The following is a 14,067-nucleotide window of genomic DNA, read 5'->3' as shown; positions in this document are numbered from 1 at the left end:
GTATACTCTACTCCCATCATCTGACATTCTTTTGTAACCTAGTGACTCCTGAGTTATGGCAACAAAATGGAAATCGATCTAAGTGATCTGTATACACAACATGCCAAACAAAACAAAAAAAAAAAAAAAAAAAAATTACCTATCCACACAATGACATCAGACTGTTAACCTATCATTAGTTCTTTTCTGCACACATTGTCATTAATACCTGAAATCTGACAACAACTTCATTTGTCATTTGCAAAAAATCAACACACTTCAGTTTCTGTGGTATACAACCTAATAAATACACCTAAAGAAAATATAAACATCTTAATATACTACTACTTCTTTCATGACCTTAATGCATATGGTGCTGTGCGTGCAGCTTGTGCTTGGCTGTGTGTGATTTCTCTTTTTTTTTTCTTGTCACCTCCTCACCCCTTTTTGGGGGGGATTGTGCATTTAGGCAACTGTAGTTTGACATTCACTGCCCAGATCTTCTCCATAACCCAATATGGACCTTGGAATCAGGAATCATGTCCATGACACTTATCTCCCTTATTCCGTAATAATACAAAGTGTGCTGCTCTTCTTTGAACTTTCTCGATGTATGGTCGCGAATTGAACAATGACCCAAATAATGGCCACAAATTTTTTGTCATCAGACTACCAGTTTTGGTCTATAATGACCATCTTCAGATCTGTTTTATAAAAACATGTCCTAATATACTGGAGCCATAGTAGCATCTTCAAATTTTAAACACAATATATAAAAATAACATCATACGCAAGAGTCATCTTGTCAGCAGCACTACTGTTCAAAACAAACATACTTCATTAATTGTATCTGGTAAGGATACCAGACCATGCAGCAGTACTCCAAAAAAGGACGGACAAGTGTAGTGTACACAGTCTCATCATTAGATCTGTAACATTTTCGAAGTGTTCTGCCAATAAAACACAGTCTTTGAGTTGCCTTCCCCACAACATTTTCTGTGTTTTCTTTCCAACTTAAATTGTTTTTAATTGTAATTCCTAGGTATTTAGTTGAATTTATGGGCTTAAGATTAGATTGATATATTGTGTAACCAAAGTTTAATGGATTTCTTGTAACACTCATATGGATGACTTCACATTTTTCGTGATTTAGGGATTGCCAATTTTTGCACCGTTCAGATATCTTTTCTAAATGGTTTTACAATTTGTTTTGATTTTCTGATGAGTTTACTAGATGATAAATGACAGCATCACCTCCAAACAACCTAAGACGGCTACTCAGATTGTCTCCTAAATCATTTATGTAGATAAGGAATGGCAGAGGACCTATAACATTACCTCAGGGAACACCAGAAGTCACTTCTGTTTTACTCGATGACTTTCCATCAATTACTTCGAACTGTGAGCTCTGTAACAGGAAATCACAAATCCAGTTACGTAACTGAGACAGTATTCCATAAGCACTCAATTTCAGTACAAGCCACTTGTGCAGTACAGTGTCAAAAGCCTTTTGGAAATCTAGAAATACGGAATCAATTTGAAATCCCCTGTCAATAGCACTCAACCCTTCGTGTATGTAAAGAGCTAGTTGTGTTTCATAAGAACAGTGTTCTCTAAATCCATATTGACTGTGCGTCAGTAGACCATTCTCTTCGAGGTAATTCATAAAGTTCAAACATACTATACATTCCAAAATCGTGCTGCATACTGCCATTAATGATAAGCATCTGTAATTTAGTGGATAACTCCTTCTACTTTTCCTGACTATCTGTGTGACCTGTGCACCTTTCCAGTTTTTGGGTACTAATCTTTTATCGAGCGAGCAGTTGTGTATGAGTGTTAAGTATGGAGCTATTGCATCAGCAGTAGGAACCTAATTGGTATACAGTCTGGACCAGAAGACTTGGTTTTATTAAGTGCTTCACTACTTTGGGGGTGTCTCTTTCTAAGTTACTCATGTTGGCAGCTGTTTTTGATTCAAATTCTGGAATATTCACCTCGTCTTTTTTAGTGAAAGAATTTTGAAAGACTGTGTTTAGTAACTCTGTGCTTTCACAGCACTATCATCAATAGTATTTCCATTGCTATCATGCAGAGAAGGCATTGACTGTGTCTTGCAGCTAGCACACTTTTATAGAATCTTTGCCAGGTTTCGAGATAAAGTTTCATTTTAGAAATTATTATAAGCATCTCACATTGATGTCTGCACTAAATTTTGAGCTTCTGTAAAAGTTTGTCAATCTTGGAAATTTTGTGTTTGTTTAAATTTAGCATGCTTTCTTTGTTATTTCTGCAACAACATCCTGACCCATTTTGTGTACCCAGTGGGATCAACTACAATGTTTGTTAATTTATGTGGTATAAATCTCTCAGTTGCTGTAGATACTATTTCTTTGAATTCAAGCCATCTCTTGTCTGCACTTACATTGTTAATTTGGAAGGAGTGGAGATTCTCTCTCAGGAAGGCTTCAAATGAATTTTTTTCTGCTTTTTTGAATAGGTGTATTTTTGTCTACTTTCGGAAGATTTGGGAGTTACAATATTCAATCTAACTACGACAGCCCTGTGTTCATTAATCTGTGTATCTGGTTTGATGCTTGTTATTAGCTCAGGATCTTAAAATGCCCACCCTGATCCTTTTGAAAGGTTCACTAGCTTTCGGCAAACTCTGTAGTGTCACACACTGATGGCTTAGTTCTGCTTGTTGTGCACGTAGCATGCAGTCTTTAACATACTGCTTTACATCTTGTGTCTGTGTTCTCCACCAGTAGTTTTCGGCTGTTCATTGGTCCATGGTTTTATGCCTTCCATGACCACATAACATGCAGTCATGTACTTGAGTCAATACTTCTGCTCACAGTGTGAGAGAAACCATTATCTGACACCTAAAACATGTGTCTTACCTAATAAATACACCATCATGAATGGTGAACTGTGGATGTGTTGCAGATAGTTTGCAATCCACATCAACAATTTGTGCTCTGTGTCACTTTGCAGTGCTATGACATAGTGTACATATTACCAATCTTCTGTTAATGCCATCTGCATTAGAGTACCTGTTATCAGGTTTATGAACTACTTCAAAATTGAACTTGCTCAGTTCCAACAACCGTCATGTAAGTCTACTCAACAGATCCTTCAATCCCAATAACCACTTCAGTGCTGTGTGATTTGTCAATGCTTTCAATTTTTTCCTATACAAATAGCTGCAGAAGTATGTAACACTGTATATTCAGCTTGATATCTGTTCTCTTGTAGAGCAGTTGTCATTTTTATTCAATTGCTGTGATGCATAAGTGACAATGTTCCTTAGCTTTTACTTCTTCTAAAAACACAAATTACCACATGACCGTTAGCTTCATGTAATGAAATCAGCTCTTTCTTGTAACCAGGAAGTTGATATTAATTCCATTAATTGTTCAAATGTCTTTTGCACTCCAGTGTCCAAAGGAACTGCACACCTCTCATTAGAAAGTACACGAGAGCTTGTGCTATTTCAACAAACCATGGGACAAGTTTCCTAGATTAATCTGCTATCTCCAAAAATGACTGTAATTTCTTGTCTGTCTGAGGTGTTGGGGAAACTTCATACAGCATTCAGCGTTGGATCTGTTCTTACTCCATCTTAGCTAATTACATGTCCCAAGTAATTCACTTGTTGCAGTGCAAAATGACGGATTTCCTACACTAAGAGTTAAGTATGCTGAAAGCTGTCTCTCAGAACTTCCCACAACTTTTGTACATGCTCTTTCATATTTGCAGCAAATACAATAATATCATCTAAATACACTATACACTGTGTCAGCTTGAATATCCTGTGTCCAACAGCTGTTGAAATGTGGCAGATGCATTTTTGGAAAAAAAATGCACCAATACTGGTAATGGCCCCAAGCAACTATAAACGGAGTTTTTGGTTGTCCTCTATTGTCCTTCCAGATGTTGACTGCCACTGCCTGATCTATAGTGAACAAATACTTACATTGCCCCAAATTATTAAGGGTTTCCATTATATATGGTATTGGATACGCTTCAGTAATCACACGGCCATTGAGGTATTTATAGTCGCAGCAGAGTCAATACTACCTAGTTCTGTCCAAACTTCTATTCAGTATCAATTTGCCTGAGTTGAGCACTCTTGTTGCTGTTTTTTTACCATGTTTGCAAATTAAATTTGTTTTTTAACTGTGTGTGATAAAACAGAAAGTATTTCTTATTTATTTATTATGAAATGTTTTGAAACCTATGTGTCATCTTCTGTTATTCAAATTTATTGTTGTAAAATATTGTACAATGTTCACGGTTCTTTATCTGTTTTAGGCTTAAAAACTATAACATGTGTACATTGTTCAGTTTCTTTCAATTGCTCACCTCAAAATTACATTGACAATGAAAATTGATTTTTGTGTGTCGACATTTTTGTGTCCTCACCACTGATCTCACCATGAGATACCAAGGAAACACACAGGAACTTCTATGAAGAAGAAAAAAATCTTCAAAATTGATATCACAAAAGTTCAAGCAAAGTTATGGCACAAAAGAATTCCAAACCGCCCAATTTAAATAGCTTACATAAAAGATGCAAACACAACTACATAATTAGACCAGTAATTCACTTAAAAAATGTGTCATCTTACCACGTATCTAGACACACACACATACAGAATTTATGTTTTGCATAAGGCACAGTAAAATAAATTTAATCAGTACCAAACCACAGGTGCACCCTACAAGCTGGTACTTTCCTCAGTTATTTTTCGTTAGTCACAAGTCTTGTGACTGGTTTGATGCGGTCTGCCACAGATTCCTGTCCTGCATAACCTCTTCATCTCAGAGTAGCGCTTGCATCCTATGTCATCAACTATGTGCTGGATATATTCCAGTCTCCGTCTTTCTCTACAGTTTTCATCCTCTGTAGCTCCCTCCACTGCCATGGAAATAATTCCCTGATGGCTTAACAACTGTCATCTGGTCCTTTCGTCATGTCAGTGTTTTCCACATATTCCTTTCCTCTCTGATTCTGCGCAGAACCTCCTCATTTCTTATCCCATCAGCCCATCTAATTTTCAACATTGGTCTGTAGCATCACATCTCATATGCATTGATTCTCTGAAGTTCCAATTTTCCCACAGTACACGTTTCACTGTGCTCCAAATATACATTCTGAAAAATTTCTTCCTCAAATTAAGGCCTACATTTGATACTAGTTTACTTCTCTTGGTCAGAAAGCCCTTTTTGCCAGTGTTAGCCTGCTTTTGATGTCCTTGCTCCGAATGCTTAGGTTTCCTGCATAGGTAGAAGAATTTCTGAAATTTGTGACCATTAATCATGATGTTAAGTTTCCCACTGTTCTCATTTCTACTACTTCTCATTACTTTCAGTTTTCTTCAGTTTATTCTCAATTCATATTCTGTATTCATTTCACTGTTCATCTCGTTCAGCAGCTCATGTAATTCTTCTTCACTTTCACTAAGGATAGCACTGTCATCAGCGATCATTGATATCCTTTCTCCTTGAATTTCAGTTCCACACCTGACCCTTTGTTTTAGTTCAACCTTTGCTGCTTTGGTGTATATGAGGTCTGTTCAAAAATTCCAGAACTTTCGTAATTTTGGAACAATGGTATGTTCGAACGAAATGCGGTTGGCATCCCGGCACGTGCCGGTTTTTAGTGTGGAAACTGCCAGAAATTTCATTGTTCTACGTGTGTTAGTTACTGTTTGGTGCTGTATTTAGTAAAACTTTGTGTTGCTTAGTTCACGAATTTCAAGATGGCAGAGTTAAAGGAGCAGCACATCTGCTTTAAATTTTGTGTGAAACTCAGGAAAACCTTTACAGAGCCACACCAAATGATGCAAGAAGTCTACAGTGACAAGTGCTTCAGCCGTACTCAGTGTTACGAGTGACTCACATGGTTTAAATATGGCCAGACAGAAGTAAAAGGTGACCCTCGTTCAGGACTCTCTCTGCCGTCTACTGATGATGCTCATGTGAGAATTGCCAATAAAATTGTTCATGTCAATCGAAGACTGACTGTGCGAGAGATTGCAGAAGGATGTAACATATAAATTGGATCACATCATGAAATCCTGACACAGCATCTTTGCAATATTTCGTGATGCTGCCAAGTACTTCCCACAGCTCATGAGTCAAGACTAGAAAGACCTTCGCCTTGCAGTCTGTGAAGGGCTTTTGAATCGCGCTAATGAGAACAAGATGTTTCTTAAGAGAACTGTAACTTGTGATGAGACGTGGTTCTATTATTATGATGTTGAGACCCAGGTTCAATCTTCTCCTAAAGCCAAACTGATCATCATCTAACACGTCCCAATTTTCTTTTCCATTCTTCTGTATAGTATTCTTGTCAGCAACTTGGATGCATGAGCTATTAAGCTGAATGTGTGAAAATTCTCGCACTTGTTAGCTCTTCCAGTCTTCAGAATTGTGTGGATTATATTTTTTCGAAAGTCCAGTGGTATATCCCCAGACACATACGTTGTACACACCAGAGTGAACAGCCGTTTAGTTGCTACTCCATCCAATGATTTTAGAAATTCTAGTGGAATGTTATGTATCCCTTCTGGCTTATTTGATCTTAAGTCTTCCAAAGCACCTTTAAATTCTGATTCTAATACTGGATACACTATCTCTTCTAAATCTACTCTTGTCTCTTCTTCTTTCACAGCAGAGGTCTTCAGTGTACACATTCCACCTATCCGCTCTCTGTTCTTCATTTAACAGTGGAATTCCTGTTGCACTGTTGATGTTACCACTGTTGCTTTTAGTTTCACCAAAGGTTGTTTTGACTTTTCTTTATGCTGAGTCAGTCCTTTCGACAATCATTTCTTTTTCGATTTTGTCATCTTCTTCATGCAGCCAATTCACCTTAACTCTCCTGCACTTCCTGTTTATTTCATTCCTAAGTGACTTGTATTTCTGTGTTCCTGACCTTCCCTGAACATTTTTATATTTCCTTCTTACATAGATCAACTGAAGTATTTCTTTGGTTCCACATGGTTTCTTCTCAGTTATCTTCTTTGCACCTATGTCTTTCTTCCTAACTCTGTGATATCCTTTTTTTCGTAGAGGGGACCGTTCCTCTTCAACTGAACTGCCTACTGAAATATTCATTATCACAGTATCTGTAGCCTCAGATAACTTCAAGTGTATCTCTTCATTCCATAGTACTTTTGTGTCTCAGTTCTGTGCGCATTTATCCTTCTTGACTAATCTGCTAAATGCCAGCCAACTCTTCTTCACTACTACATTGTGATCTGAATCTATATCTGCTTATGGGTACGCATTACAGCCCAGGATCTGATTTCAGAATCTTTGTCTGACCATGATGTAATCTAACTGAAATCTTCCCATATCTCCTGGCCTTTTCCAAGTATACCCTCTCCTCTTATATTCTTGAGCAGATTATTTGCTATTACTACCTGAAATTTAGTACAGAACTCAATTGATTAGTCTTTCTCCTCTCTCATTCCTAGTACCAAGCTCATATTCTCCTGTAACCCCTTCTTCTTCTCCTTCCCCTACAACCGCATTCCAGTCCCACATGACTATTAGACTTTCACCTCCTTTTACGTACTGAGTCACCCGTTCAGTATGCTCGTATTTGGCATGTATATGTGAACTACTGTTGTTGATGTGGGTTTGCTGTTGATTCTGATGAGAACAATTGTGTCACTGAAATGTTCACAGTAACGCACTTTCTTCCTGTTCATAATTAATCCTTCTCCCATTATACCATTTTCTGCTGCTGTTGATATTACCCTATATTCATCTGACCAGAAATCCTTGTCTTCTTGCCATTTCACTTCAGTGACCCCCACTATATCTAGACTGAGCCTTTGCCTTTCCCTTTTGAGGTTTTCTAGCTTCCCAAGCATGTTCAAGCTTCTGACATCCTACGCCCCAACTTGTAAAATGTTACAGTTTCATTGGTTATGCACTCTTTTTCTTGTGGTCACTTCCCCCTTGGCAGTCCCCATCCGGATATCCGAATGGGGGAGTATTCTGGAATCTCTTGCCAATGTAGAGATCATTGTGACACTTCTTCAGATACAGGCCACATGTCCTGTTGATAAACATTATGTGTCTTTAGTGCAGTGGTTTCCATGGCATTCTGCATCCTCATGACGTTCATCATTGCTGATTCTTCCACCTTTAGAGGCAGTTTCCCACTCTGTGGACAAGAGAGTGTTCTGAACCTGTGTCTGCTCATCAACCCTCTTTGAGAAAGCTGTTGGCAGAATGAGGGTGAATTCTTATGCCGGAAATCTCCAGCGACTAATGCTGATTTTTATTTAAAATTGAAGCAGAGGCAGGGCTCAAACCTGGGACTCAGGACATTTTGATTAATAGTCAGAGACACTACCCAAAGACCATTGGTGTGATTATTGTTAATGAGTGCCAGGATTACCGATAGTAAGTGATGGGGCATTCTGTATGGCCTTTAGTACACAGGTGATTAATTCCCAGTTGGGATCCTGTGCTGTGTTACCTGGGTTGCTGGTAATGAGCCATGAGGATTAAATAGTTCCTTGAATTCTGACAGTAACTTCTCTGTTATTAATCTCCTCTGTCCATTTTAAATGCTCCACTTTTTGACATAATACAGTTATAATATCTTAGACAAATTGATGATGTGATCAGTCCCAGCATTATAAGTAGCTCCTGTATGTGTACAGTGCTGCTGTGCACAAAACCCTGTGCTCTGTCTAGCTCTTCAGTTTCTTCTAGTGGTTCCACAAAACACAATATTTTTACACGTAGTTCCATTCCTAAGTTCATCTGCAGTGTGGTACTTTATCATGCAAATTGATTCTTAGCAGTTGTGTATGCTGTTTAACTGAGCCACCTTTCATGAGAGATGGATGACCTGTGTGGCAATGTGGCTCTGACAGCAGGTTTTCTCATAATAATAATAATAATAATAATAATAATAATAAAGATTTTATTGTCTTTAGGCCATTACAGCAATTGACAACGTCAAATGAAGTTACAATTTATAATACAGTGTGATAAGGTATTGACTACTGAAATATTTTAGCTTATATTACAATCAATGTACAGTGGGTCATCTGTTAGATTACTGCATTTTACAGTTGAAGAATTCATTGATATCATAGAATGGGTGGGCAATAAACCATTCATGCAGTCTTTCTTTGAATGTATGTTCAGGAAGATCCTGTATGGCATGTGGCAGCTTATTAAATAGCTTGTGCCCTGTGACTTCATAGCTATTTATTGATTTTGATAGTCTGTGGTAAGGCGTGTATATGTGTTTGATGCTTCTTGTGTTGTAACAATGTACATTTTCTCTACGTTTCACATCTTGTAGGTTCTTCTTCGTAAAGATTAAGACATTGTATATATAGAGGTTTATTACAGTCATAATTTTTTGTTTAGTAAAAAAGGGTTTGCAGTGAGCCTTATGTGAAGAATTTGTAATTATCCTAATGGCTTTCTTCTGCAATAATAGGATGTCATGTATATGACTACAGTTACCCCACAAGATAATGCCATAGGATATTATACTCTGGAAAAATGCAAAATAAGATGATCTGATGTATGTTTCAGGTACACAATTTCTGAGTTGTCTTAATAAATAAATTACTCTAGATAGTTTACTACTAATATAGTTTACATGTTGGCCCCAGGATAACTTTTCGTCTAAATAAACTCCCAGGAATTTAACAGAACTAGGGTCATCAGATAGTGGCTTGTCTCTTAGAGTGAAGATTATCTGCTGAGTTTTATTTTCATTTAGCAGGAAACTATTTGCTCTGAACCAATATGCTGCATGAGTGAGTGTATTTTCAGCACAGGTTTTAAGATCATTAAGACTGTTACTGCTATGGAGAAAAGTCGTATCATCTGCATACAATACAGTGGTGGATCTAATAAACGAGGGGAGGTCATTGATCATTATCAGAAACAGGAAGGGCCCCAGTACAGATCCCTGAGGCACACCTACTCTAACATTTTCTATGTTTGACATTTCCTTACCAACACAAACTACCTGTTTACGGTTGTTGAGATAAGCTTTTAATAGTCTGAGACTGTTTTCTTTGATGCCGTAGAATTCTAGTTTCTCTAGTAGTGGCATGTGCTCAACACAGTCGAAGGCCTTGCTTAGGTCACAGAATGAGACCTGAGCAAAGCCTTTGTTCTCAAAAACTTTGAGGATGTAACTGACTACCGTGTTGATTGCATCAATGGTCGACAGATTCTTCCTAAACCCGTATTGTGTAGCATTAATTATTCCTAGATTCTCAAAGTGAGATGATAATTGTTGGTACATGATGCATTCTATTACCTTGGAGAATGTGGGTACTATTGAAATAGGCCTGTAGCTAGATGGAGAGTCTTTATCTCCCTTTTTGTATACTGGGACGATCCTAGACAGTTTTAACTCATCAGGAAAATATCCCTCAAGTAAGCACTTGTTTATACAGTGGGTTAAGGGGTAGAGAATGCAGTCACACACTTTTTTTAGCAGGTTGGATGATATGCCATTTATATCTAAGCTATCAGATGATTTCAGTTGTTTTATGACCCCTTGTACATATCTAGGCGATACTTCGGAGAAGGTTACCATGCTTGTATTTAGTGACTGTCTACCCCAATTTTGGGAGAGTAACTCTGATGGACTAATGTCTGGTTTGATAATTGCGTCTCCTATTTCTTTCACTGAATTAATAAAAAACTCATTGAGTGTTTGTGGTGGGATATTAATTTTGTCTTTTTTAGTATCTCTGGCAGCACTGTTAATTACTTTCCACGCAGTTTTGCATTTATTGGTGGAATTATGTATGCTGTTGGCATTGTAGGTTTTTTTTGGCTTGCAGGATGGCTTTTTTGTATTCATTCCTGCATTCCACATAGGCTGATTTGGCACAGTCAGACTTCATACTATTGTATATGTTGTACAGTAACAAAACTTGTTTCTTTAGATCTGTCAGCTGTTTAGTGTACCATATATTTTGTCTGTTTTGAGATCTGGATTTGTGGCTGCTGTCCATTATTTTTATTTTTTTTATGGGAATACTATGGTTAAATAGGGTCAAGAATGCATTAAAAAATCTATCAAATATTATTTTGGCTGGCAGATCATTACTTGATGTGTAATGTCCATCGACACTACAATGGCCAAACCAGTCTCTGTCAGCAAGGGAATTACGAAATGTTTTAATTTTATCCTCAGTTATGGGTCTGGTAATCACAACTGTTGGGACAGGTCTGTTTGTATTGCACCTATTGAGGGGAATTTTACTTGCATAATTTAGAGATACGGAGTCATGGTCAGAGAATGGGAACACTACAACTTCGCATGTGTTTTCAGTGGTCTTGAAGTTTACAAAGATGTTATCTAAACATGCTTTGTTTCTTGTGGGCCTGTTATTAACATGATGTAAATTGTATTGTCTTAGCAAGTTTTCCAGATCTGCAACACTACCCTTACATTTAGTAACATCAAAATCAGCATTCAAATCACCTCCTATTGCAATATCATAATGTAGCCATTTAATATTACTTAATTCACTCAATAGCATGTCCATTTTTTCTAAAAATATGTTAATGCTTCCCTTTGGTGATCTGTACATGGATACTACTATTAGCTTATGACTATTAATGATTATACCCGTAACTTCAAAGTGCTGTTCATCACACAAGGAATTTAGGTCTAGTTTGGTTATTGTACAATTGAGTGACTGGTTGGAATAAATTGCCACACCACCTCTAATGTGCTTTTTCCTACAGTAGCTATTTACTATACTAAAATTGTCAAATTTGGCAACTGCAAGTTCATTCTCATTAGCCCAGTGTTCACTCAGACAAAAAATATCAAACTGGTTATCAAGTCCAAACTCATTTATGATAAGTTCTTTATCTTTCAGTCCTTGAACGTTAAGGTAACATATTTTAAGATCCATGCTCTTATTGCTAACACACTGAACACTATGGTGATTGGTTTTCAAACGTTTTTCAGGGCTTATCTTTTGGATTTCTGCCTCTTGTTGCCTTTTACTAAAAAATTGTTCACTTGGAGTGGTAGCACATGTACTGTTGTATACCTACTCTTCCCTCCTTGTGATGATATTGTAGATGAAGCTGCTACTAGAGGAGTTGATGTAACTGCTGTTATGGTGTCTGGAGGCACTGTTGTGGCACCTGGTGACTGAGGAGATAAGGTGGTTGCTTCTTCTTCTCCTGCTGTTGAATCTTGCATATGGAACAATGCTCCCCTTTGAGTTCTACCATGCGTTGACCATGACCAGTTTTAACGTGATGCTTATATAGGCAATCTGGCCCTAGATTTGCACTATACTCTTAACCTATATGGAACAAAAGTCCATCTTTTCCCAGAAATGCTTTGTTCTCACATAAAACCTTAATATCACTGAGCCTAGCAACTGTAAATCATTACCCCAAACTCCACATAACCCATTTCATGGGTTATTTTCCATGAGGTTCAGACTTACCACAGGTACATGAGAACTTGTGTCTAACAAAATTCTAAGCTTCCAATCCTTTACTATACCAATCGAGCAACATTCTGCATTTGCGTACATTTTTGCAGTGTTAAAATTGACTGGGAGTGCCACTTGGCGGACTTGGAGCTGCCATTGCCATTTACTGTCTGATTATTTGTATTCCGTCCTTTCCCATTGTGATCTTTACTTCTATGGTCTCACTCTCAGTGTCACATTCTTCCACATCTCTTACATTATGTCTGATAACACTCTGTTCATATGTGGCCTGAAAGTCCACACGATAGCACTTCGTGTCATAGAAAAGAAATTTCTGTTGTTACAGACTCTAGCAGGCATGTCCATTTTGTCTAAAGTGTTAGCAAAGCCTGGGTACACGTAGTACAAATCAGTATATATTAAATGTCGGCTTTCATCAAATTGATACCAAATTAATATATCTGTGTGTTAGGTGAGACCTGTTTGCAAAGATATGTATATAATTTCTCTCTCTCTCTCTCTCTCTCTCTCTCTCTCTCTCTCTCTCTCTCTCTCTCTCTCTGTGTGTGTGTGTGTGTGTGTGTGTGTGTGTGTGTGTGTGTGTGTGTGTGTGTCCTCCCATGTCTCTTGCTGGATAGACCCTGATTATTTGGAGATATTCTGAAAAACAAAATTCCGTTAATAACTTATGTTAGTTTAGTTTTAAAATATGTTCAATAATATGAATAAAAAAAGGTGCACAACAAATCTTTTGTTTGCATTCAAGAACAAAATGGGTGAAAGAGAATTTGTGTCGGCAGCTCTTTTTATAAAAGACTTAAAAATAAAAGTAGTTGTCCTGTAATATTAAGGATTTTTATTCCCTTTTTGCTATAAAGTTTTTCAAATATTGCAGAGTATACAGACATGAGTATGAGTCAAGTTATGCAGCGCCAGAGTGTGCACTACTCTGGGTCCTTGCCTGTCCTCAGGCATCTTTTAACGCAAACGGCAGGCAATATTGAGATACTAGAGGAGAAGAAGTTCCGCATATTTCAGGCTGTGGAACTCACGTTGGAAAACAAAATAATTACACTTGAGGTAATTTTAAGTTCATCATAAACTACTATTTGACATATTTATGGTTGATAAAGGCAATTTCGTTTTCCATAATTAAGTCAAACCTTTGCAATAACACTCTCATTTGTGAAATATTATCTCGAGTGATTTACGTTCGCTACAGATTGTGCATAATGTTTGATAATATTGTTTTCTTTTTTTTTTAGTGGCTTGCAACTCCAGTTAATGATATGTATGCTGATGCTGTTCTTACTGCAGTTTTACAAGCAGAAACCTTGGAATCCTCGTCAACGTATTTCCCCCTTCAAGCAAAGATGGATAGAATGCACTTCAAGGTAAGGATTGAAAAGTGGACTTGCACACTTGCGCACGCCCTCACACACACACACACACACACACACACACACACACACACACACACACACACACGCACACACACTCTCTCTCTCTCTGTGTCTGTGTGTGTGTGTGTGTGTGTGTGTGTGTGTGTGTGTTTTGTCTAATTCTGATGAAGGCCATTTTGGCCAAAAGTTTACTTGTTTGACAGTAT

At 37.6% G+C, this 14,067-nt stretch overlaps 1 protein-coding gene across 1 annotated transcript in view; it reads left to right on the top strand.

The window, feature by feature from the left end:
* Nucleotides 1-14,067, top strand: part of LOC124612822 (cleavage and polyadenylation specificity factor 73) — an 86,579-nt gene that overhangs the window by 59,580 nt on the left and 12,932 nt on the right. The window contains exons 12-13 of the mRNA XM_047141243.1: nucleotides 13,354-13,538; nucleotides 13,724-13,852. Coding sequence (XP_046997199.1) covers nucleotides 13,354-13,538; nucleotides 13,724-13,852 — 314 coding nt within the window. The remainder of the gene's footprint in view (nucleotides 1-13,353; nucleotides 13,539-13,723; nucleotides 13,853-14,067) is intronic.

The sequence above is a fragment of the Schistocerca americana genome, chromosome 4, assembly GCF_021461395.2.
Source record: "Schistocerca americana isolate TAMUIC-IGC-003095 chromosome 4, iqSchAmer2.1, whole genome shotgun sequence".
In the NCBI taxonomy this organism is placed as follows: domain Eukaryota; kingdom Metazoa; phylum Arthropoda; class Insecta; order Orthoptera; family Acrididae; genus Schistocerca; species Schistocerca americana.
Note: the sequence above shows the minus strand (reverse complement) of the source record. Positions and strands in the feature narration are given on the sequence as shown.